Source organism: Dermacentor andersoni, unplaced genomic scaffold (assembly GCF_023375885.2).
Source record: "Dermacentor andersoni unplaced genomic scaffold, qqDerAnde1_hic_scaffold ctg00000039.1, whole genome shotgun sequence".
Classification (NCBI taxonomy): Eukaryota; Metazoa; Arthropoda; class Arachnida; order Ixodida; family Ixodidae; genus Dermacentor; species Dermacentor andersoni.
Genome location: NW_027314752.1, coordinates 866,419 through 891,960, shown reverse-complemented (window position 1 = coordinate 891,960; position 25,542 = coordinate 866,419). Strand labels below are relative to the sequence as shown.

Below are 25,542 nucleotides of genomic sequence, written 5' to 3'. Positions count from 1 at the left end.
AACTGCCTTAAATTGAGCTTCCGCTTTGAATTGCGCCGACCTCGGCCGTGCCGTCACTTCCGCTCATCAAGTTGTATTTCTCCATTATCGGCCGTATCTGTGGTGTTGGCTGGCGCCGAGTGTCCGTGGGCCCGCCGTTCAAGCACCGAGCGAAGGAAAAGCCTCCGTATTCGTGTCCCACTTGCTCCGCAAGGAAAGTGCCGCAGGTATTGTGCCTCTCCGCGTTCAGCCTCCGATTCCAAGATGGACGTCAAGGAAGACGACAACGTCTGCATCGTCTGCTGGCGTGAGATCCACGTTTACGCGATCGGCCTGTGCGACCACCCCGTCTGTCACGAGTGTTCCACTCGCATGCGTGTGCTGTGCCGTAAGAGCGAGTGTCCCATCTGTCGCCGTAACCTTCCCAAGGTGAGAATGCTTACCTAATTTTTCTCTCCTGTCTTTAGCAGCGGGAAACGGCTCCCGAGATAATCACACCGCCGACACACAACGAGGCGGTTCAATTCCGCGGTCTTAATAACAGCCGGCAATGTCTTCCAGAGCTGTGTGAAGTTGAAGCGGCAATATGACTTACTAGTCGTTTTTCTTTTGGCTTGCCTCCTCTGTGCACCGCATCACATTGCTTGGAATTGGGACAGATCGGTAGGCATCGCTTCTGCCCCTTCTGGCCTTAACCGGTGTGGCCAGGGAGATAGGGGAACGGTCTGTGCTGCTGTCGTCGTGTCCAGGAAGAAACCGAAAGAATGCGTGCCGACTCTGCGCTGCGAGCGGTAGTCGCGGCCGTCCGAGAATTACAACGTTCTTTTTATTCTCAATCCGATCTCCGAGTGCGACTCGGGACAGTTCCTGCCACCAGAAATCGCAGCTTGCAGGCGGTCACACGTCATGACAACGGTCCGACCCCGCAGTTTCGTTCAAACGAAACTGCCGTGACGGCATGGCACGTCTCTGGCTGTTATCGCCTCGCTGGATGTAAACGAAGGTCACGTTAATTGCGCCCTTCGCTCATCATTAAAAAAAAAAAAACGCTGTAGCAAAAGCGGCAAAGCTCTCTTCCGCCAGTTCAATTCGGTAACCGCCGCGCCTACCCGACGGTAATGTTTCGTAACGAAAAAAGCATGGCTGAGATAGGCATACGCCCTTTGTTTTTGATAGTCTTGAGTGGTAGTGTTGGCACGTCTGCTTCGTTGTATGTGGTCTAAACGGCCGTCTTCGAATGAATGAATGAACGAATGAATGAACTAGAGAAACCACCGAAAGAGAGTTGTATTTCGGTGTCACGCGAAATCACGAATAGGTGGGCGCTCGTCTTGCAACTTTGATTAACCGCCACCGTGCAGCCGATGTTGACTCGATCGCCGTTCTTTCTCGAATGTACTCGCACCTGTTGCAGCGACCATCGGCAATCTAATTGTTATTCATCCGCCTGCCGCCCGTTCCGAAGCAGTGTCGACGTCTCTATGCCAAGGACGCGCGATTGTTAGCGCCTACACTATGGCGAGCAGCCTTGACGTCTTTGACCTTGATCTTGTTTCGTTATGGATTAGTCTGAGCATTCTTATTGCATAGTAAGAATGCGAAGCGACGTATGGCGCTTTATGTTATGATGGGAACTGCCTCGGCTGCCAGATGTGATGAAATTGCAGAACCCTTAGCCTCCCTGTCACAAATCGTGGAATGGACTGTACAGAATGTGTGGCGCAGCTACTTCAGTGTGACAGACCAAACGGCCACACTTCATGAACCCAGCAAAGAAAGAAAACTGGATTTTGTCACTGCCCTGCGGCCAACCTGCAATTGACTGCTTAACTTGTCGCCAGGGCAGCTTGTGCCATCTAGTACCTTTTGTGAGCAACTTCATGTGCACTTTTTACGTTCACATATTTCTTTAGGTTTAATTTTTTCACACAGAAAATATCACAGTCACTGCCATGCGTGATCCCCTTTATACTTTGTGTGGGATGCTTTCCAGTCAGTTGCACTGACGTGCAGTTCAGAAGTGGGACAATCTTCGGTTGGTTGTGCATCTTTCACTAAAACACCAAAGAAATGCAACTTTCGGGCAGAACAGATGACTAGACGCCGTCTGTTTCTTCCTTCTGTCCTACGGAATCGAATTAAGTCTAGCACTATTGCAGTGTTGCAAAACTAGTGCACATGGAAATTGCTGTATATTTGAGCATGTACTTTGCTGATGTCTGCACATAGTGGTTAAGTTTTAGCGCGCAGTTTTTACATAAGCTGCAAAGCCACACGAACAAAAACCATGCGCAATGCAGGTGTGTCGCACATGGCACACTTCACACGTGGCAGAATTTCATCTTCCTTGTGAATATAGTAAAATTTCGACCCTCGAAATTTCAATGGTTCAGTCACGATTGTGAAGGGACTTGGAATAGAATACCATTTGTTAAAGGGTAGGGCATGGCGCGAAAGGGCATGGCATCATGAACATTTTCCGACGAAGCTTTTGATATCGTCTTGTGTGCACGAAGCCACCAATGATCACCTGTTGCCACACCTTCACAACGTACCTCTACTTATTGTCCTTCTTTCTGTGCTTGAAGCTGCGCTGCTGTGCCAACTTAAGCAATTCCTGCATGGCTTCACCTATCACTACACGGAGCTCTGGTAATAGTGTGGCCTCCTAAGTTAATTCACTTTGGCATACCGTATTAGTCGGTGTTTATTTTTTATTTCCACCACCAGATGGCGTCACTGCCTTATCCATTGTGAGATTTCTGCCCATTGCCCTGTCACAAGCACTGCTTTGCCGCGACGTCTAAAGAGATACAGGCAACAGCCACTGTGTAATGGTGTGTCACAATATGTATGATAAGTTCTGGGTACTACAAGATATCTAAAGGGAAAGGATAGGCATTCTTCTTATTTTTTAATTCATTTTGTTTCACAATTACTGCCAGCCTTTGCAGAAGGCCTTAGGCAGGAGTGGTATGTGCATACAGGTGGGTACCCAAAAGTAACGGGAATAACTTTTAAAAAGCTATATATTTATTCATTTTTTTATAACACGACCTTGTCACTTTGATGGTACTCTCCGCAACACTTAATACATTTGTCCAATCTGTGATTCCATCCTTCGAAACATTTTTTGAACTCATCTGTTTTAATGGCGTAATAGCCTTTCATGTCATTCTTCATCGGAAAAAAAAAAAAGTTGCACGGAGTGAAGTCAGGTGAGTAAGTAGCGCGAGCGCCTGGTCTCGCTTTGTGTGACTTATTTTTGTTTCCTCAGATCCAGAATTACTTGAAAGAGCTGCAATTTCACGACATAGAAGAAGTGAGGGGAAAAACTAGAGAGGAGCTATCAGGCCATCGAAACAGATGAGTTTGAAAAATGTTTCGAAGAATGGAATTGCAGATTTGGACAAATGTATTAAGTGTTGTGGAGAGTAACTAAAAGGTGATAAGGTTGTTTTGTAAAAAAATTAATAAATACGTAGCTTTTTAAAAATAAGACCGGTTACTTTTGGGTACCCCCTCGTAGTAAAAGGGCAGAAATGCATAACAGAAAAAAGAACCCGCCTAAGCAGACGTGAATCAAGCAAATAAGAAAATCAGACATGATCAGCCCACTCGAGGAGTTGGCCAGTGACCGAAAATGTGGGTCAAATGACCTGCTCATCGGTACACTGTTTGTACAGTAAATTTGACAAAAAGAAAGAAAAATACATAAGAGCACATATATATATGAAACCAAACGCACAAAAATACTGAGCACCACATAAGAGCACCTCAGGTGAACAGGTTAAAAACGGTGGTTCAATTGATACATACATTAGTGAATCATTCATTCCACATTCCAATAAAGAAATACAAAAGAAACAATTCTAGATGAAGTATATTGAAGTACATGGAGATGGAGAATTAAAGCAGATATATTAAACCACATGGACATGAAACGCTAAGCACCACACGTGAGCTGATTAAAGATGGCGTCTCAATTTCGATAAAAGACCCTCGACAGTTGTGCAATTGTATGTGTAAACTCGATTAAATATCAATATTTAGCTTGATGTTCATAAGTGCAGTCTGGCAACCACGCAGGCTATGTTAAAAAAATGTCGCAGGGCCACCGTAATGCATACTAGTTAAGATTGGCTGGCTTGTTACGAATTCCATTTATCCGTGGTTGATTTATTCCAAAGCACTCTCATTCAAGCTTGCAGTTTATACAAATTACGCAGTTATGCAGAGAAAATACCTCATCTACTGCCCCTAAAAAGTTAAAGACAAAGACAAATTCGCTGCTTTGAGGAAATACTCATTAGGCCGGAAAGCAGCTCTCTTAAAAAGGGGAAAGTTACACATTTGATGTTTTTCTTTTTTTTTCTGAAATCAGTTGCTGTTGAGTCACTGCAGCTTGATCGTTATTTCAAATGCAACCAATTAGGTAAAGATCTGTTCTGCACTTGCTGAAGGAGAGCGTTTCTGCACTCGCTCTGGATTCAAGTATGGAGTAAGTGCTACCTTCTATGTTCCGGTCTTTTTAGTTAAATCTCAATGGCCCCAAGTTCAAGTTTGGTTCTATTCGAGTGTACATCACAGAGAGGATACACTGAGATGGTCATATTCGGAAGTCCCAAGGTGATGAAACTCTTTGGGAAACCCCTTCAAACGAAACTCGTTTATAAGTGTGCACCCCCCCGCATGGGCATCTGCGTCAGCAGGCGTTTGGTGTGTTGCGTCACCAGGTGCCCGAGCACACGAGGGTTGGACCCTCTTGCGTCTAGCCATGAGCGGCATAGCGGTGTCTGGGGAAAAGAGGATCCCTGGGGGTTGAGCCAATGCTTAGTGTTAGGGCCTTCATGGCTCCATCGACGGAGACAACACAACCCTTTGGCCTCGGCTTCGGCACTCCCGGACTGACCTATCCGGGAGCAGTCACTAGTTGCTTTTTCTTATCCTCTCCACCTATTCCTGTTTTCCTATTCCCCACCTGTGGCAAGTTGTTTTTCATCCACTTTCATTTTCATTAATTTGTCGTTTCTTTATTTCATTTATTAAGCACAAGTAATTTCCCCTATGTTGTCTTTAATGTCAGTGTTTGTTGGCTTCTTATAATATGACTATTAAAAAATCGGGCCCCTTGGTTAACCTCTTTTCTTCTCGTTTATTACATAACAAGGGTCTCGAATCTGGCAACACTGATGCCTTCCGGTAGCATGTGTGGGTTTATTGACCGGTTGCCTTCACCCAAAAAGGTCACGTTCTCGTGACGCCTGCGGCAGAAAGGATGTTCCACATCCGCCGCCAAGGTCTGTGAGTGGCGGAGCTGGCTAACACTCCCAGGGTTGTACTAGGAAACATAAATACCCAAGGAAGTGGATGGGGAACCAGCTCCACGGTAGCTCAATTGGTAGAGCATCGCACTTGAAATGCAAAGGCTCTGGGATCGTTCCCCACCTGTGGCAAGTTGTTTCTTTATCCACTTTCATTTCCATTAATTTATTGTTCCTTTATTTCATTTATTAAGCACAAGTAATTTCCCTTATGTTGTCCTCGGTGTCAGTGTTTGTTGGCTTCTTATAATATCGTTAGTACAGAGTAGCCAAGGAACACTAAAGAACACGCAGCCAAAGAGGACACCATGAAAAGCTCTGAGAACAAAATACCGCAGTCGCCACACTCACTCACGAGCACTCCACACTCATTTCATAGGCGTGAAGTAGAGCGCCTTCTGCTTCTCGTTTCTGTTGTCCAGAATGCGGTGTTATTTACCTCTTTCAGTGAGGACGGCTGTGAGAGGGCATAAGTACGAATGGGAGTGAGACCTGGCGAGTTTGACTAGATGTTAGTAAGGACGCAAGTGAGTCCTAATTAATAGGAGGCTTTAGCTTGGGGGCTCCTGTCTAAATACATGGGAAAGGAGAAATTGTTTTTCTCGACAACCACTGCACCAAAATTGATAAGATTTGTTGCACTTCAAAAAAAAAAAAATAGTTTAGGGACTGTTGGTTGCAAATTTCTGATTTAGGCTGTAAATTTGTTATTAAGGATTAGGAAATATGACAGATTTTCAGAAAACGAGACTATCAAGTTTACAGCTTTTTAACATGCCAATGAAGAACGTTGTCACAATTCTGTAAATTGTGTCTAATAGTACATCTAAAGTGGACGAAACTGATATACATGTCCCTCAATATACCACTAATGTGCGATTAGAACTTTTGCAAAACAGCTAAGTACATAACAAATTCACGTAAGATATAAATTGAAATAAAGTTGTTTACAGAACTGCAATATCGTTTCTTGGTGCAGAGCTACAAATTTGTAAACTTCGTGCTTACATTTTTTCTAACTTGCCAATTCTTGAAATTTCCCCCATTTTTTAAAAATTCAGGCCTTAAATCAACACACTGCTTCAGCTGTCCATAGAATTTAACTTTCTCTCTCAAATGCAATAAGTTTAATTAAAATATGCCCAGTGGTTGTCTTGGAAAAGTGTCTGCAGTTTACGTGTATTTGAATAAGCGGCATCGAAGTTGGGTCCGAGCTAAAGCCTCCCCTTAAACCGAGTACGAGGGAAAGTCAGTTACGGTGCTTTTGAATGGATGTGAGTGCGTGCCGGTGAGTGGAATTGCACGCAAATATCAGCGCGAGTGGGTGCTTGTAAGTGCAAACGGAAGTGATTATGAATGCGAGTGAGTGCTGGTGAGTATGAGTAGGAACGTGGCAAGTGCTGACAGTACTAACATGCTAACAGTACTAAGTGCTAACAGTACTGAAGTGCTAACAAGTACTAACAAGTGTGAATGAGCACACGTCCTGCGAATGTATTGGTGAGTGAGCATCCACTTATTCTGCCAACCTATGAGAAATGCACAGTAGCAGCGTAGGCCTATATAACATTCACAACCGTGAACTTGCAACAAAACAAGCAACATTTAAAAATAATTGTAAAGAAAGAAACAATATATTTTGAAAAACAAACCTAGTACACACCACTTAGTTACCAGTTGTAGTATGCACGAGTAAATTACCAGTTGCAGTTCTAACTTATATAATTGAGCTTAAAATGAAGTAAAGAGGATATAAGAGTTCTATGATACCTTATAGGGTGCTTGCGAATATATTAGAAACTTTTGAATGAGTTGAATATTGCCCTATTCAGTTCGGTCGGCGAAATGAGTAGTCGTTATTCGTAATTGTGATTATTTTTCTAATAGTTATCAGATTTATTGAAATTGTCAACTGTGTTCAATCAGACATAAAATTGGAGCAAAAGTAAGATAAGTTTAATCCCTGTGGCCATAGACATAAAGCACAAGTGGTGGAGCAGGCTAAGTCGCTCATGGAGCCAGATCTTACCGGCTAAAGCTTAATCATTCACACTCTTCACTCTGAAGAGTCCTGCATATACAAACTAAATACATACTTATTCCTAATGCTCCATTTGGGCTTCATAAGCAAGGTTTCATAATGTGCAGTGTAATAACAGAAACTGGCTAACATTACTAATACTAGGATGCAAACATTGTTTTGTAATAATGGGGAGAACAGCTATTGATTATTCGAAAAGTATTTCCTTTGATTTGGTCTTAAAAATTACTATTTGCAGCACCCTCAATTCTGTACACTGCAGTATCTGATATGCATCAGGCTGTATCACAGAGTGCTGTGCTAGCTCTTACCTGCTAAGTGCCTGTTGCACACCAGGGACTGCTTTTTAGCTGATGAAGCTTATGAGAGCAAAACAAAAAGTTTGCAGGTTTAGCTAACATGCACAGACAAATATCTGCCGTTCTTTCTGTTCTAATACCATGCATAAACAAGCATGGTGCGCAGTCCCTTAACCAGTCCCCTGCTTCATGCTGAAGAGGCTCATGGCTGGAGCACCTTATTTACCTGCTTGAACATCTTGAAGGGCTCCTCACCAGGTTTAAGGCATTGGAGACAGACAAGTTTGGTGCATATATTGTGTGGCGACAATCAAAACCTTGCACACAAGAAGCTATTGCTTGTGCGAGCTGGACTATCCGTACAGTGGCCATATGGCAGCGCCTACACAGAAAAATTGCTGTACTCCGTTCCGATTACTGGTAGCACCCTGTTTGCAGGAAGAATAGCACTTGTCATACTTATTATTGAGAGAAATGATGGGTGCATGCCCCTGTTGCAACTCATATTGAGCACGATAATAGCACATCTGGGAAATGAATACTAAATTCTAAAAAGAATTATGGCAGGACCCATCTCACTATAAATGTTGACGTTAATGTGATTAGCGTTGAAGCAATGCAGCGATGTGCCGTATTGGTGCAGCCAAAGCGCATCACGTTTGAAGCATGTATGCAGCCAGACGGAGTCTTCTTCCTCTTCGACTTCCTGCTGCTCATTGTAGCAGTGGCCAGTTGAGCACTTAGTACAGCTGTGCAGAATCTTGTAAATAACTTCAGCTGATGAATCACATTAACGTCGACAGTCATGTTCCCCTGAGCTCCCACTGCTGCATGTGACCGTAAGCGGCAATGACCCAAGTAGGCGGGACACGGTTAGGCAGAGACAAACACACAGACATCTGCAAACTGGATGAGGTTCCCTAAAAAAGGCTAATCGCATTCAAATATGTATGTGATGCCGTGCTGGTGGGCGGTTCTTATATCCATGTTTAAAGCACCCACAATATATTACACATATGGCAGCTGCAAGGACAGCTGAAAATTCAGGCGAGAGCCTACGCATTTCTATTCTCAGAGCAGCCACTCTCCCTGGCAGCTGAGGTGATGACAAAGCTCTCGCTTACATGTCGCAGGGCCCACCTGTGGGCGGGGCCTGGCCCAATTTCACGTATCATCCAGGGCTAGTGGCACATTTGAAATAAAAAATTGTGGCAGAACCCATCTCCAGTAATGCATTAGCATTGAAGTAATGTAGTGTCGCTACATAGTGCCACCTTTGAATTGAGTTATATGTATGAGGCGTGTACTGTAGCAGGACTCTACTATGGCACTTCCCTAAGAACACCACACGCCACCTAGTGGCACTGCCACGAAGTCTGCGCTTGGCCTTTGAAATGCATGGCGTGTTGTTGCATGCAAACACGTCGTGTATGAACTGGTTTCCTCCCTCGCGCTTCTTTCTGGACAAGCTGCGCCATCTAATGGCACTGCCGAGAAGTCCACGCAAGGGCCCCAAGACGAGAAGTGTGACACAGCAGTGCCTAAAAATGCTGAGAATTGTTCGACAGTGCCTCTGACGTCACAAGTTTAGAGTTCAACTAGACGATTGGGCATTGCTGTGAAGCATTTATATAAGCTTGCAAAGCAGTGTAGCTTAGCACGTTATGAGAGTTCTGTCTGCACGAAAACAGCCCGAATACGAAAACAAAAAGCTTGGAATCTATGATGTCAACTTTTTATAGAAAACTCTTTGAGGTTTTCTGCATTTAGAATCGTGATTTTGTCAGGTTTCTTCCCAACTGTGCACGTATGCCTAAAACTGCTCTGGAAGCCCTCATATGTGTATGTAGTGCATGTCAATTCTTGTTTATGCATTGCTTTTTTTTAAATACTTACCTGAGTAGTGTATTTGGGACAGTCATTAGAAAGGCCATCTTTTCAAATTTTCAATATTTAAAAGAAATATTTAAGATCTAAAAATGATAATAAGTTGTGGGTGCAGCATCCAGTTGGTGGAATGCTCTTCCTCTTTCGTTTCCCCTGTTTCTTAGTATTTCTACATTTCAGTTGAAAAACACAGTTACATGCCGATTGCAACAAAACTTTGGACTGAGTAAAGAGCCTAGTTTAAGATAATACAGACACTTAGCAGCCTCCTTGCAAAATTTGACACTCGAGATAAGAGCGGAAGCATCACGAAATGCTTGCAAAAGACTAGCCATTTTTGATACTAAGTTGAAAAAAAAAACACTGCCATTAGAGCCTACCATAAGTGACACATGACCAAGTTCGTGGTCTCTCGGCATGACCGAGGATCTCGGAGGCCATGCGGCTGCGTACCGTAGATGCTGTGAACACCACAGTTTGCCACGACGAGCCCTCTCTCCGCCAAGACGCTCGGAACTACTGCATGCTCTAAGTGTGCTCTGTAGTTCTCCAGGCGTGGTGACTTGAGCCATCCCTGGCACTCGCGGCAAGCCGAAAATGTCTCAAAAACACAGATGCGAGGTGCTCTGATTTATGTCATAGTGACACCACCAGCTGCACACATCGTCAGCTTAGGTTGCTAACAAAAAAAACTACATTTACCAGCTCTCCAGCTTTGCCAAGATTGGTTCGAGGGTATATACTGCTCATTTAACACAAATTTAGCCAAAATGAAATTTTGTTCCAGTTGGCCTTTTAATTTTCCTGTGCGTCAAACTACGAACATAGAGCTTGGACAAAACAAATGAACAGAGCACCATGATCATTTCTTTCTTTTTGTGCAAATTCTGTATTCGTGCTTTGTCGTGTTCTATATTCGGGCTACCATCGTGCATCGTTAGTTAGCTAACAGTGGTTTCGAATACCATTTTCAAGACCTTCCACGGCACTCACAAGCACACTGCACCATCTAAATTCTTTTTTTTATTGCGAAGCAATACTACTTTAGGTCGCACTTCAGCCCGTTCCGTGGCGAGGCGGTGGTAGGCACCATTGACCTTTAGCGTGACCTCGCTGCGTGACGTCACACCACGTGACCCAGAGTGATGTCACACCAGCTGTGTAAAAACGGGGCCCCATCCCACGCCGTCGCGAGGCGAGGCGGTAGCCACCAACAGCGGCCTAACTCCCGCTCCTCTCGCCAGGGGCGCGGCGCGGCGCCCGAGTCATCCTCGCGTGTCGCGACATCAGCAGCGGCCTCTTCGCAGCCGCCGACATTCGGCGGGTGTCGAGCATCGAGAACGTCGTCATGCGCTACTTGGACCTCTCGTCCTTCAGCTTGATACGGGCGTTCGCCAACGCCGTGCTCAAGTCCGAGATGCACCTGGACGTGCTGGTGCTTAGATGATTCACTGTAAGCCGTAACACTAGCATAACCCAAGACTACCACCAGCCATACTACCAGCTGATCCGAAAATAAGACACTATTGCTTCGCAATCACCAGGCTTAACCAAGCTAAGCCACGGCCGTTTTTTTTTTTTCTGTGTGGCGGCAATCTTTAAACAGGCTCGGAAGGTGCAGGAGTTTGCAAGCAAAAATGGCCAACTCTGCAAGTGCTTGACGCACTCCAAAACATTGCAAATTTCACGATTGTGCTGTGTCTGTGGTTGTTTTCTAGATGATTCGAGTAGCAGCAAGTCAGAGGATCTCCTGCCTTTTCATCTGAATTTAATTGAGGGGGCTACAATGGGGGACGCATTGCCCGTTTGTGCTCCTCCACCATACCAGGCCATTCAGCACCAGCCAGCTAAAGTGGATGCATACCAGAATTCCAGAAAATGCAATGTTGGCAAAACCCAGCAAAAAAACAATTTACTGCAATATTTGCAACATTTCCCTGTGTTTTACATCAAGGAGCTGTTTTGCCACATGACGCACGCAACTATAGGGCTTCCAGAAAGTTGGTTCTAGTGGGAGTGCTGCTTGAGACAAAATTTTTATTTCGTCACAGATAGTGACTGTTAGATGGCGAAAGGTTTTGCATATTTCATAATCTTTATAGGAATATTTCTTTTTAGGTACAAGGATATCTTTGCAAGTTTTGTTCAGTATTATTCTACAATTTTGTTTTTGGCAATTAAAAATATGTGTTGCCACAAAGAACTGGTTAATAAAACTTCTATGCCTGAAAAGCACATTTATTAAACTTTGTGTTCGTGTATTTGCATAAAATGTTAATTGTAATAGTTCCTTCAAAAAAACAATCTAGTGTAACCTACAAAAAATGGCCATTTTACCCTCCTCCTGCCCCCATTTCCCAGTAAGGTAAGAGTTAAGAAGAGCACTGTGAAAGTGCTTGTGCTTTCATGATGAGAGTTAGTGAATGCATTCGCGTGACCATCCCAGTCTGCTTATTGCACGCCACCCTTCTATATGCAGGTGATCTTTGTGAAGGAGTGCCGCCCCTACGAAGAGCTGAACAAGCGGCTGTACCAGGTGGACGTGCGGCCGCATATATGCTTCGAGGATGAGTCGGTGCGGCAGGCCTACCGCGAGCTACTCGACAACCGCTGCAAGTACTGCCCGCTGGCACAGGGCAAGCCGGCGCCAATCTTCAGCAACTTTGGCATGCTGCGGAACCATGTGCGCAAGGAGCACAACCGCACCTACTGCGACCTCTGCGTCGAGCACCTCAAGGTAGCTGGCCGCCACTGGCTCTCCTGCCTGCTTTATCACTTTTTTATTATTTGCCTTCCGAGTTTTTGTATTGCACATTGTTTGCCTTTCGGTTTTGTTGCATTAGTGCAAAGTCTTTTGAAGTGCACCCTGGAGCAGAAGTGTAAGGACTGGGGATCTCACGATAAATCTGATATTCTTCTCCACTTACGAATGCAACTTGAAATTGAGGACTGCATTCCGTACTTGGCATTGTGACCTTTCCAGTGCACTCTGCATTTTCAGTTTGTGTGTCTGAATTACAAATAAGCTCAGTTTCTTGTGTGTTTTTTTTTTTTTCCAATGAGCCTGTGCTTTGTATACTTTTGCTCAGTGCTGTACAGAAGGAATAGAGCTCTCAGGACCCAACAATATTGTATAAGGGTTTGAACAAAACATTCCGTGGGGCATCAATAGACAGCATGCAAACAGCGTAGGAGTGTTAATACTAATGATGCAAATAACAAAAAAGCAGAATAAGCAGAGAAAAAATAGAATAAATGTAAAATCCCGACTAAACACAAAAACATGAACGCAAAACAAGAAAATGCGGCACCTATGAACTAGTAGCTCTAATAGCAAACGTTTGTAAGTCTTCTGGAACATACAACAGTCGAATGCCTCTACAGTGAAATGACCTGTATAAAGAAATACTGACTTTTTCCCGGCTACATTCCTATCTTTCCTATTTATTGTGAACACCTCTACATCGACGGCCACTACAACCAATTGGCCTGTACAGGGAAGTAACTTAGGCTTCCCTGATGGCTGATATTTTGCTTTAAAGCCATGTAGCAATGCCGCCCACTGCCCTCTGCAAAGGTCGCCAAGGTACGGTGATCGCTAGTGACGTGCTTGACGAAAGTGTCGATATCAGAAGTAATCCTGCTGCCCTGCTCCATGAATCGCCGAACTATTGCACTACTTGCAGTAATGCATCAACGGGTGCGACGGCTTACGAATAAGTCACATTTGATGACGACGTGGTTATGTAATTTTAACTGACGACCAACGATGTTTTCAAAGACATCAAAGGTAGAAAGGATGAAAATTTCAACGAAGGCAACAGTAAGAGAGAATGCTGCAAACGAACCAAGAATTTTGACGGCGAGGGACTCGACAGCGGCATTCCGCGATCTGCAGCTTTACTTTGCTTAGTTCCTGTGTTTCGCCGCGGAGTGTACTGTGAACCTCGCTGCGATAACGGTGGCTGCAGTTGCGCATTTTGTCGGGCAAGGTGCGCATAGCAAATTAGTGACCTATTTCACTAAGTCTCTTTGGAATTCATGTTAAATCAAGGTTTTCTTTTGTTGAACATGCTTAGGCTCCTCTGTTGTGAGTGGCAGGCATTGCGGGCTTTACAATGAAGTGACTTGTATAATGAGACGTTTGACTGTATAAGAATATGCTGATTGGCGCTATTGTTTAAATCATTCCAAGTTATAATGCAGAAAAATTCAAAGCCTTGATTGTAATAATTAGTATGTATTTCGGGAAGAAGGTACCAATGGCGTAATGTGGAGAGAGTTGTGTCAGAGGGAGAAGTCGGACATTAGTTAAATGTAATTGGTTGGTGTTAAGTAAATGCATTAGAGAGGCAGTATTGTATTGAACAAGGTTACGGTGTTAGTGCTTTATTCATTTGACATTGTTCATTTACTGTCCACTGGGACAGCACTCTTTCAAGGTCCCGATTTCCCTGCATTGTGACCTTCGAGGTGGGAGTTCCAAGTGTAATTAAGGATTTTAGTTGTTGGTCCATTAGCTTGCTTTCAGTTTGTATAAGATATTCATGAAGGTAGCTTCCAATAAAATCAGGGTAACACTTCAGTCAACTTACAGAACAGGCTGGCTAGAAGAAGCGGTTTGGAACAATGGACCACATTTCATGTCATCAATTAGGCAATGACAAAATCTGTGGAATATAACCAGCCCTTTTGGCCTCTGTAGGTCACTGGGAATTATTTTAATTCAGTAGAGGTACCAGCACTCATGGAAGTGTGGTGAAGGAGCATAGAAAACATAACTGGATATCATAAAAAATGCTTAGAGAGATTCAACAGCTACCATATTCCTTCAGAAAAAGAGATCATGGAAATACAGGTTAAGGTATTTGTCAGGCAAGAAGACGCAGTATCTCCAATGCCACTGCGTGCTTGCAAGAAGTATATATAATATTCGAGATTGGGAAGGATGAGGTGTTAGGATGGATAGGGCGAATGTCTCGGCAACCTAGTGATGTCCTGTCTAGTCTGCGAGTAGGTTTGATAGTTCATATGCAGAAGACGAAGGTAATGTTCGATAGCCTGGCAATAGAATGGGAATTTGAAATTCACAAACAGGCCTGTTGAAACTTTGCAGAAGAGCCGTCTATACCAAGTCATCCAGGTTACAAGATGGAGATCTCGAGAAGAGTAAAAATCGGTTGGTGCACGGCATGCGCTCTCAAGTTGTTTGCAGCAGCTATTTATTTATTGACACTGCGGTCCTGTTTGCAGGACCTTAGCAGGGTGCACAACAAAGTGAAATTGAAAAATGTTAAGTACAATATGTAGTGGTACATAACATAGGTCACTCGCTATGTGCAAAGGCAAGCAGTTACTGAACCAGACACAGTAAATCACTCGCTACTTAAACATAGATGTGACATATAGCTTACCTGTATCCTTGAAAAGAAAACTATGCAGCCAGTGTATTCTGCCACAACCAGCTTAGGGGCTGGAACTTAGAAGAACACAAAGAAACTCCAGGAGCTAACGATTGCATAATGAGTGATGGAATAGAAAGTGATAGGTGTTAGTGACGGGTAGAAGGCTGTGTAAATCAGAAAGAAAGTGCAGGTGACGTTCTAGTTGAGAATGTTTCCTGGGTTTTTAGTCCCAAAGGTAGTGTAGACCCAGCGGTGTGCAGCTTGACCTGGTAGATCGGCGAAGAGGGCCTGAGCATAGACAAAGCAGTGCAGAAAAAAAAAAAATTCACTGATGATTACGATACTCCCTAATTTGAAATTTGAGCGCAGCTCTATATGTGTTTTCATTTCGTGATTTATTGGATGGCGCAGACAATCTGTCTCGTGCAGCATGTTGCAAATGGAGGGAAGTGCACCCTCCTCTCCACTTTCCTCCTTGCGCCTTTCATCCCCTGCTGTGCTTATTCACTCAGTTACACCGATGCTCGCCGCCGGAACGGGCACCTCAGAGCTGTACTCTAAAAACAAAACATTGAATTATCTCTGTAAATGGTCGTCAGCTTAACGAGCAGCTCGTGAGCAAAAGGCAGAGGCGATTCCACCGGCGAGGCAGACTGTTTTTTATAGCTTTCTAGGAACACACTTGCCCCGTAGAGAGAGCATATCGTCAGTCGCACGTGCTGTCAGTGCTTGGTTGTCACATCTTGGCACGTCACCATTAGCCCTTCATGCTGTTGTTTTCCTGCAGTGAACTTTGCTTGCTCTCCCTGCATAGCACATGGTAAGAAAAAGAAAGAAGGTTTCACAATGGGACACAAACACACTCGCAGACACCTACGTGCGCAGTCGTGCTTGTTCATGCTTGCCACAGGAAAACAGGTCTTTTGGCATTTTGTTTATGTTGACTTGTTTATGTTGTCAGAGCGATAATTTGAAGTAGTAGTTGTTTTTGTCTGCATAACATGAATGTTAGTCCTGGAGGTGAGCCATAACAGGAGGTAGAGATGGAGATGGAGAAGTCATGTAATGCACAGAACAGATAACTGGTGGTCTGTCGGACTAACATAATAGATACTCAAGAAAGATAAATGCTTTCAACGCGTAGCAGTGGCAGGGCAGTGTATGGTGCAATTAGGTTGAGAAATTTGCCTATGAACTCTTTGTTCATCTTGTCTCACAGATCTTTCCGTGTGAGCGGACAGCATACACGCGGAGGGACATGGCACGGCACCTAAGCCAGGGGGACTTGGATGACACCTCGCACAAGGGCCACCCTCTGTGCAAGTTCTGCGACATGCGCTACTTCGACAACGACGAGCTGTACCGGCACCTGCGCCGGGACCACTACTACTGCCACTTCTGTGGCGACGACTACCGGCTCCAGTACTACCGGTGGGTGCTGCTGCTCATCTTTTCGCACTAAACATCTAAAACAGGGCATGCAGGCTGCGTATGCACTCAGCCTACTGAGAGTCATGCAAAGTCATGGTCGCGCTAGGAAAGGAGACTCACGCCAACCTGCCGACCCCGGTCCAGGCGTTAGCAGACTGCGCTGGACAGTTGCCACTCCGTAGCAATTTTTCTTTGCTTCCTATTTTCCTTTATTTATTTAATTATTTAAATAAACAGCCAATTACAGCGAAATCGCAATATAATGTACTTGAGAAGGACCATGGAAAAGTGTTCGTTATTATAGTGAAAACCATAGAATTGACTATTGCATCAATCAACTCATCAGTTGTCACCGTATGAGCTATCCCACTGTTGGCTCTCGGCTCAAGCTGTTGCCTCCGTCACCACGCACCACCGAAGCACCATGCAGAAGAGTGGTATGCTCAAAAGAGACCCTGACGCCGAGAAAACTACCAACAAAAAGGAAGCACCATGTCGCCTCCAAAGCACAATGTTTCTTTTCATTTGTTTGTTTTTCACATTCCTTGCCATGGACACCGCAGCTGTCTTGTTTGAGGTGGGCACCTGAACTATTCTAAAGTGCAAGCGCATGTAAACAAAGTCCGGAAAATGCGACCGTGTGGCATCCCCATGAGCACGAAGGTTACGTTGCTCCACATGTGTAGCTGATACGGCCACAGAAAAAAGCGCGAAGGAATGAAGGGGCATATGCAGAAAGAGGAGTGAAAAGATGAAGACATGCACCTTTGTTGCTAGGCAACACTTGTCTTGGCCGAGCATGCGCTCATCACACCTGATGCATTGACACCTCTGCAATAGGTAAAAAATGAAGTCCTCTCCCACCCTTCTACGTTTTCCCCATCTGGCACCATCTCAGGTTTTTCGAGCCCATGTGCCGCGGCGGCATCTGCTTTCTGCACCTTGTCTTGTGCTAGCCTGCTGTTCCAGCTGCTGTAAATGATACATAGAAATCTAAAGATCCCCAGATTTCATAACATTAATATGTAGTACTGAGGTGTTAGCATGATCCAGAAACTGAATAGTGATCGTTATTCTGAAAGGTTCAGTATTCTGAAGTTCGTAGTACTGAGGTATGTTCACATTGAAGCTACCTATAAGCAGTCAGCAGGGGATTTATAAAAGGTTTGTTAATGTGGTGTTCGTAGTAATGAGGTTTCACTGTACTGTTGACCTGCCCCCCTTCTCCCTCCACTCTCCCTTCCCATGCACGGGCATGTTTGCATTACCACGAGGAGCTCACTTTCCTCCCTCTCTTTTCCCTTTCTCTTGCGGGAAGACAGTGCTTGTCAATCCACCATCCTTCTTGCCTCCAGGGTGTCTACCAACTGGGAAAAGTGGGAATTCAGAAAGCACAACGCGACGTATGCCGGTTTCAGGAAGTAAGCTTCGCCTCAATACAGCACTGTTACACGGTGAACCATACGCGAAGCGTTGCAGTGAAGCTTAACAAGTGTGGGAAGGGGCAGTTGTCACGGGACCCAGTATGTATTCATTAATTATGCACGCGTGCACCCGCCATCTCCTGTTCCATTACGAGCACTGATAAGTGTACTGGCAGGCATTAAGCGCTTTTTTGGATGTGCCTGTGGCAAGTTGAGCCTTTGAGGGTAGTAAAAGACATGCATTCATTTTTTTTCGAACTGCCCGAGTTTTTTGGACGTATTTGCAGCCCTTAGGAAGTCCAAAAAATCGGACGTTGACTGCAACTGACCAAGAGGATGCTTCATATGGTCTGTGGGGCGAACACGCGGCGAAAGGAGGATGAGAACAGAAATAACCTATGCATTGAGGAATGAACAGGAAAGGAAGTGTGCCACCGCTTCTTTAAAGGAGCTTGAGCTCAATAAGCAAAGTGTTAGCTGGCGCTGAGATGGAGGTGTCCCTCATTTAAACCAAAATAAACTTTTCAAAGCAGTGAAACGCAACACTGAGGCATTGTGCGCAGGTGAGAGTATGTCAGAACAGTTGAGGTTGACTTTCCAGCTGCTGAGAAAGAAACTCACTTGGGATAAAATTCAGGCCTCATACCAATGAGCTTGCTATCAGTTGATAGAAATACCGTAGTGCGGAATATAGGTCGAGGTTTTTTCCAAAAAATATTACTAAAAGTTCACCCCTCGACTTATATACCGGCCCTTGGCACAACGTGAATAGTCGTCTGGCAACCTGTAGGAGCGCAGACCTTTCGGCATCCGCATCGTTATCACCTCCTTGGTGACCGACGTGGCCCAAAGTTAACACGGCCCGAGAATCCGGACTGCCCAAGGAACAATTCAAGGGCTCCATTTATTGGGTTCATCGCTTCATGTGCGACGCAAGGGATTCGCACTTCGACGGCGCACATCAATCTGCCAGAAGCTGCCAGAGGCATACGAGGACAAGCTGGTCAAATTCGTTATCCGTCTCTGGCATCAGCATGGTTACATGTTGGGACAGATCGGCAACGCTGATGAAACGCCGGTGTGGTTCGACATGCAGTCGCCCACCACAGTGTGCGAACGCAGCGCAAAAGAAGTCTAGCTCCTTTCTACGGGGAACAAGCATTCGCGCTTCACGGTGATGCTCATGTGTACTGCAGACGGCAGAAAGCTGCCCCCATACATAATATTCAAGAGGAAGACGCTGCCGAAAGAGGCTTTCCCGCGGGGTGTTGTCGTTTGCGTGAATGAAAAGGGCTATATGGATGAGGCCCTCATGCTCTATTGGATTAAGATCGTCTGGAATCGGCGACCCGGCGCACTCCTGCGGTGTCCGAGCATGCTTGTCTCGGATGCCTTTCGCGGGCACTTGACCACAGGTGTGAAGCAGGCACTCCGCGACGGGAGGACGGAACTCGCCGTCATTCCGGGAGGCATGACGTCAACACTTCAGCCACTGGACGTCGTACTCAACAAGCCCTTTAAAGACCGTGTCCGTGAACGCCACACGCAACAATATAATCAGTGGATGTCCAGGGACAACCCGACTACCCCAACCGGCCGGCTGCGTAGGCCGCCTCTCGCCACTGTGGCCACATGGGTGTCGCAGGCTTGGCGCTCGCTGCCCGACGATATGGTGGTGCGGGCATTCAAGAAGTGTTGCATTAGCAACTCCTTGGACGGCACCGAGGATGTCATGCAGCCAGTGAAAAGCAGTCGTCTTCGGACAAGAGTTCAGACAGCTCAAACAAATGAGCAGGTGAAGAGTCTGGCAGCACCACTAAATAAAACGAAGTTTTGTGCCTTATAATTTTTATGTTGACTTCTTTGCTTCGATGTAAGGGGGTCGACCTATATTCCACCTCGACCTATATTCCGCATTATGTATACGGTAGCTCACATTCGAAAATATTTGCTTCTGTATGCTCTGTATGCATCTCTTTATTCTTATTGAAAATATACGGCTCGATTTGCAATGGGCTTTACCTTTTTTATTTAAATATATTTGAGTTGCTGTGCATTTTACTAACCACTTCCTTCTGTTTTCTTTTTGAATAAAATAAACACTACTCCTTAGTATTCAAACTGGATTAAGTTGTTTTTTTATTTTTTAACGTACTTACTAGAGAATGATAGCATGGGGTGACATTTTTTCAGCCCGCCTTGGCATAAAACAAAGATCTATATCACTCAAGGAATATTGCAACGACACTGAGGGAAAACATGGAAAACTCAGGGAATTTGTAAATGTCAACTTGGTAGACGCCCTGTGGCTCACTCGCATGTTTTCACTCGCACCCAAAGCATATAGCGCATGGGGTGTGATAGGATCTTGTCGCACTTGGACATTATATGGAACATGCTGCTCTGTTTTGGTGGTCGCTCTCGGTTGTGCGGTGCATGATTTGAGAGGTGCGTTCGCTAGCAGCCGCATGTAATTACCATCTGCATCTGCAGAAGTTGCCATTTATTGTCTCAGTATTCCTTTGCGATGGCGATGAAATTTCGTCATATTGAAATCGTGTGCAATACCATCATTATATTGAGGTTCAATATACATGGTGTTTTATGAACAAGAAGTTATATAAAAATTCAATACTTTGTTACATCAATAATTTCGTTATATCGAGGTTTAACTCTGTACTACTCTGTACTATAGTACCATTGACTTGTGTTGATTGATTTGACCCTGATGGGACCGATGAAATTGATCGAATTATTCAGCGGGTTGAATTAGACAAGACGCATATAAAATGCCAAAGCACATCACCAATTCATTTCGCAGTATAGTCAACGACCAATTTTTCGGACATGCCCGATAATTCAGACGCCTTTGCGGCACTGCCACATACACCATAGAGCCAATGTAAGTACATCTGAAATTTCAGCTGCAAAAAAAAAAAAAAAACCTTCGCCGTCCGATTTTGGGGACTTCTTGCCGTGACCACAGGTCTGAAACAGCATTAATCGAAGCCACCACTGCCACCATTTTTATTATCTCGCCGCCTCGAACTGGCGCTGTCACACACAGATCCTCTGGCAGCCGTAGTCACCACCAAGGTGACGCTAGGCCAACTACTTCGACGTTCGCTGTCAATCTTCTTGCTGTTCGGTGCTGTGCTCTTCATAGAAACAATTCGCCGCTGTTGGCAATGGTGCCGACTCCATCTTTGTAATCCGCGCCAATGGCTTCGAAGCTCAGAATGCACAGTGCGTTGCATAATGCTGGTTCCTTAAAGTCAGCCTTGCCTAAATACAGCAGTGTTACGCGGCGAAGCATATGCGAAGTATTGTGGTGAAACATATCAAGAGTGGAAATGGGCAACTGGCACGGGACGCGGTATTTCTTACTATACGTGCGTCACGTGCACCTGCCATCTCCTATCACAGTACGAGCACCGATACCCCTGATAATTGTACTGGCAGGCCTTGAGAGGTATTTCGGATGTACCTGTGGCGATTTCTTGGGGGCAGTAGAAGGCATGCATACATTTTTTTTCAGACTGCCTGATTCTGCGGCTGTTCTCGCGGGCCCTAGGGAGTCCAAAAAATCGGACGTTGACTGCATTTTCTGCAGTCTAGCATGCCCCCTAATCAAACACGCACCCACTTTATGTGTCCAAAGTAGAAAACTGACTTCATAATTACATTAAAGCTCCCAAACAAAGTAGAAATCTAATGTGCACCCAATTTTTTAGCAAGAAAAATGTGCGTTGCACAATGGTGGCCACTCTCATAAAGTCAGCTTCGCCACATTACAATTGTGTTTTGCGCTAAAGCATATGAATGGCACGAACGCTGTTTTGGTTTGATATTCGTTTGTACTGTGCAGGCAATCTTTGGCCCAATTTTCTAGAATAATAAGGTGCATGTTAGAATCGAGCAAATATTGAGGTGTGTTCAACAAGAAACTGAACTTTTGCTATGACATCTTTATTGCTTATTGTACATCTTCACACTTTCCTGACTGCAGGAAAATCGGTACTGTTCAGGTGGTCTAGGAAATATTTTTTTCCTGCTACAGAAAATGGTTGATGTTAAAGTGTATGGTGTCAAATTGTAGAGGAAGCAATTATCTTTTCATCGGTAGTAGTTTCAAACAACATAGTTAATAATTACAGTATGAAAACAATTATTGAAACAAAACAATAACAAAACAAGAAAGATAGATAGAACCTTCAATGCTACTTTGCACAAAATGAACATAGAAAAAAATTTGATCCGTACATTTTGAATACAAGGACCATATGCAATAATCCTGTAAATGTAAGTACTGTATTCACAAAATTTTTTTAGATGCATAGGAAAACATTAGCCCTAGTGAACCGCCACACGGCACTCTGGAGCGCAATGCCAAGGTCCACTCCCGGCCATCTTCGTGCACAAAACTCCACTTTCTGCGCGGCCACCGGCTGTTAATTTTGTCGTTTGGTCCCACCCGAACAAGGTTGGCACCCTGAAGATAAGAACTGTGGCTTTTAGAACATGCCGGATATACTTAGATCAATGGGCGGCAGCGATGAAACGGTCCAAGAAGAAAGCGAAAATCACCTATGGGTGCCTGTTGACGTCCTGGGGCGGTTTGATACACTTTCGCTGTCCGTACTAAAGTTGAATTGAAGTTGTCTTACAAATCAGTGCTGCTACCATCATGCAGAAATTCGAGCCCAGATGCATCGGAATGTGTTGAAATTTGCCATTTCCGTGGTGCAGCGGCGCGCAATGTCGACGCCATCTTCGAAAATATGAACGCTCATCATCCCAACTACGATGTCGCTTTAAAAATCCCTGCATGGTAGAAAATAGAAGGGAAAAAAATACGACTGATAAAATAGTTTCTTTTTAACGCATTGGGTGGCGCTAGCTGTCCAGAAGCACTCGGAGAGTAGCAAAATTTGAATTCATAACCATCGATAGCATGTTATCGATTGGAATAGGTGCAGTCATGAAAGTGTTAAGCACTGTCCCCCTCAAAGCAGTCCCCTCTACTGGCAATAAATGCAATGTTCCCGTCGTGTTTTTTCAATTTTTTGAAAGCCTTCTGGAACGCATTTTCTGAGATGTCGCAAAGGGTACATTATCCTGAACCTCCTCGGTGGTTTGGAAACAACGTCCTTTCAATGTGGTTTTCAGTTTTGGAAACAGGAAAAACGTCTGCTGGGGCTAGGTCTAGAGAATACTTGGCGGGTGGGACACAATGGGAGTGTAATGTTTTGCTGGATAGCTGCGGACATAGAGCGACGCATGAGCCGGCACATTGTCGGGATGCAACCTACAAGTCTGGCTTTCCCGCAGTTCAGCATCCTTCAAATGCACTAGAATTCCCTCTAAGACTTCCTTGTTTACCATCCGATCACGTGGTACAAATTCCTGATGCACAATGGCATTGCAGTAAAAAAACACAACCAATGTCACCTTGGTCTTTGACCGACTCATGCGTGCTTTCCTTTTGGACGAGGAGACCCTTTTTTATTTATTTATCTTCGATACCTTCAATCACCGAGGCATTAAGGAAGGGAGTAGGCGACAATATATAAACAAAGAAAAGAACAGAATTCAACGTGCAGCATTATACAGTATTAGCGACAAATTGTAAATGTGAAATGAAATATAACAGAATGAGATAACAAAAACAGAAGTAACTTAACAGAAGAAGAAAAAAAAATGCTATACAGTAGCAGCAAAATATAAACATAAAAGAAATATTGAAAAGGAATAAAAAGAAGGGAAAAAAACATGAAGAAGAGCAAACGAAACTTCAGTCATCGAGACATATGTAAAAAGAAAAGGAAATGGCTAGGGAGGAGAGATACATGAAATGATTAAGCAGGGTTGTCGCAATGTAGGTGTGCAGATAAAGAATAGCGAAAAAGAGAACGATCAGAAATGGAAACACTGTCCTTTGCCCACGCACTGCGACAACTGCACCTTCGTTTCAATATCATAGCCATAAACGCACGTCTCATTGCCTGTTATGATGTTCTTATGAAAGTTTTCATTGACTTTGGCAGTGGCAAGCAGGTCCTGGCTGATTTCAACACGTGTTTGTTTCTGATCGTCAGTCAACAAACGCGGCATGAATTTTGCATTGACATATGACGCATCTCAAATTTGTCACTCAAAATTCGATGGCATGATCCTACACCAATGCTTACTTTGTCAGCAACTTCCAGAACAGTTAAACGACGATTTCCACAAATCATACCATGAACTCTCGACACGGTCATCATCTGTTGTTGTGGAAGGCCGTCAAGGCTTGGGGTACCCAGGGCCTGCATGCAGAACTTATTGTTTCGTTTTCTATGGATACAACGCTTTGTCACCGAAGTTTTGTAGTTCGTTTATGTTAGTTTATGTTGGTTTTATTGGAACAGCGGTCTCGCTTTTCGGCAAGTATACTCGATGACGTGCTGCTTCAGAAAGCTTGCTCAGGGCCTTGACTCAAGGCACTGAGCGTGATCTCAGAACTCATAATTCACTTATTCAGAAAAATTAATACTTTGCATGCAAACAAAAACCGTTATGAACTGTTACGGATCATTTTTTTTTTTCTGGAGCAGCACTGGAATGGAACTTCTTTCGGTGGAACAAAACTAAAACCAGAATGAAAAACATCTTGTTCCGACGCCCTGCAAGTTTCACACATTGTTTTGGGATGAAAATATTTTTCGAGCAAGAAAGACAAGAAGTTTGAGAGAGTAACAGACATTTCATTCAAATGAAACAAGGTTGGTCGAAGTTTTGAAATTTCCAAACAAACATTTTTGTGAATGCGTATCTGCTGCTACATCATCTATAATAAGAAATTTGTGAATGTGTCAAAGTATCTTAATAAATAAATGGAAAATATTGTTCCGGTACAATAATTGCAGTAGTATCTTGTACCTGTATCGTATCACGATACAGTTGCAAATTATCTTTGCCCAGCCCTGACTTTGCTTCACCACTCCTAGATAGCAGCGCCATCCTGGCAAGAGATAGCATGTTTTATGTATTTGTGCCGACGTCACATCTGTTACAGGAAGTTGATTGTGGATCCTGGCACAAAACACCTCCGTCTTAAAAATTTTATAGCAGGAGATTCATTAGACAACGCCCTTTGATAATGAGGCCATTCCATGATTAGTTAGCAAGTGTTTCAGGGCCCCTTTAATGGCAATAATGTTGTACGTGTGGCACAAGTGAAACACACTGGTTCCTCTCTCAGTGCTCTGTTTGTGGTATGCCTGAGTGACCTTTTTATCATGATTTTCAGCAACTACGAATACCTGCGGGCGCACTTCCGAGAAGAACACTTCCTGTGCGAGGAGGGCGACTGCCGCAACGAGACGTTCACGGCTGCCTTCCGCAGCGAGATCGACCTCAAGGCTCACCGCGCCCAGCAGCACAACCGGTCGCTCACCAAGGCCCAGGCCAAGCAGGCACGCACCCTTGACCTCGAGTTTGCTGTCACACCGAGGGCCAACTCCCACTGTGAGTCCCACTTGCTTTTTTTTTTGAGCTTATAGTATGTATTGTATCCCCTAGAACACACTCTATAAAAGAAATTTCCCGTCAGTACTCCATCAATCATAGATCTGGTTCAGTTTTGAAGTGAAACACCTGATGGCCTCAAGGGGCCACTGCCAATGGCTCAGTGATTCATGAGGCCCATGGGCCAGGCAGGAGGTGAGCAGCAGCTACTCCAAGGTGTCTACCAACCGGGAAAACCGGGAA

General features: G+C 44.5%; 1 protein-coding gene across 1 annotated transcript in view; it reads left to right on the top strand.

Moving 5' to 3' along the window:
- Positions 1 to 76: 76 nt before the first annotated feature.
- The window catches only part of LOC140214369 (E3 ubiquitin-protein ligase ZNF598-like), a 43,755-nt gene continuing 18,289 nt past the window's right edge, over positions 77 to 25,542 (top strand). The window contains exons 1-4 of the mRNA XM_072285749.1: positions 77 to 408; positions 12,010 to 12,267; positions 16,155 to 16,366; positions 25,082 to 25,299. Coding sequence (XP_072141850.1) covers positions 244 to 408; positions 12,010 to 12,267; positions 16,155 to 16,366; positions 25,082 to 25,299 — 853 coding nt within the window. The 5' untranslated portion in view covers positions 77 to 243. The remainder of the gene's footprint in view (positions 409 to 12,009; positions 12,268 to 16,154; positions 16,367 to 25,081; positions 25,300 to 25,542) is intronic.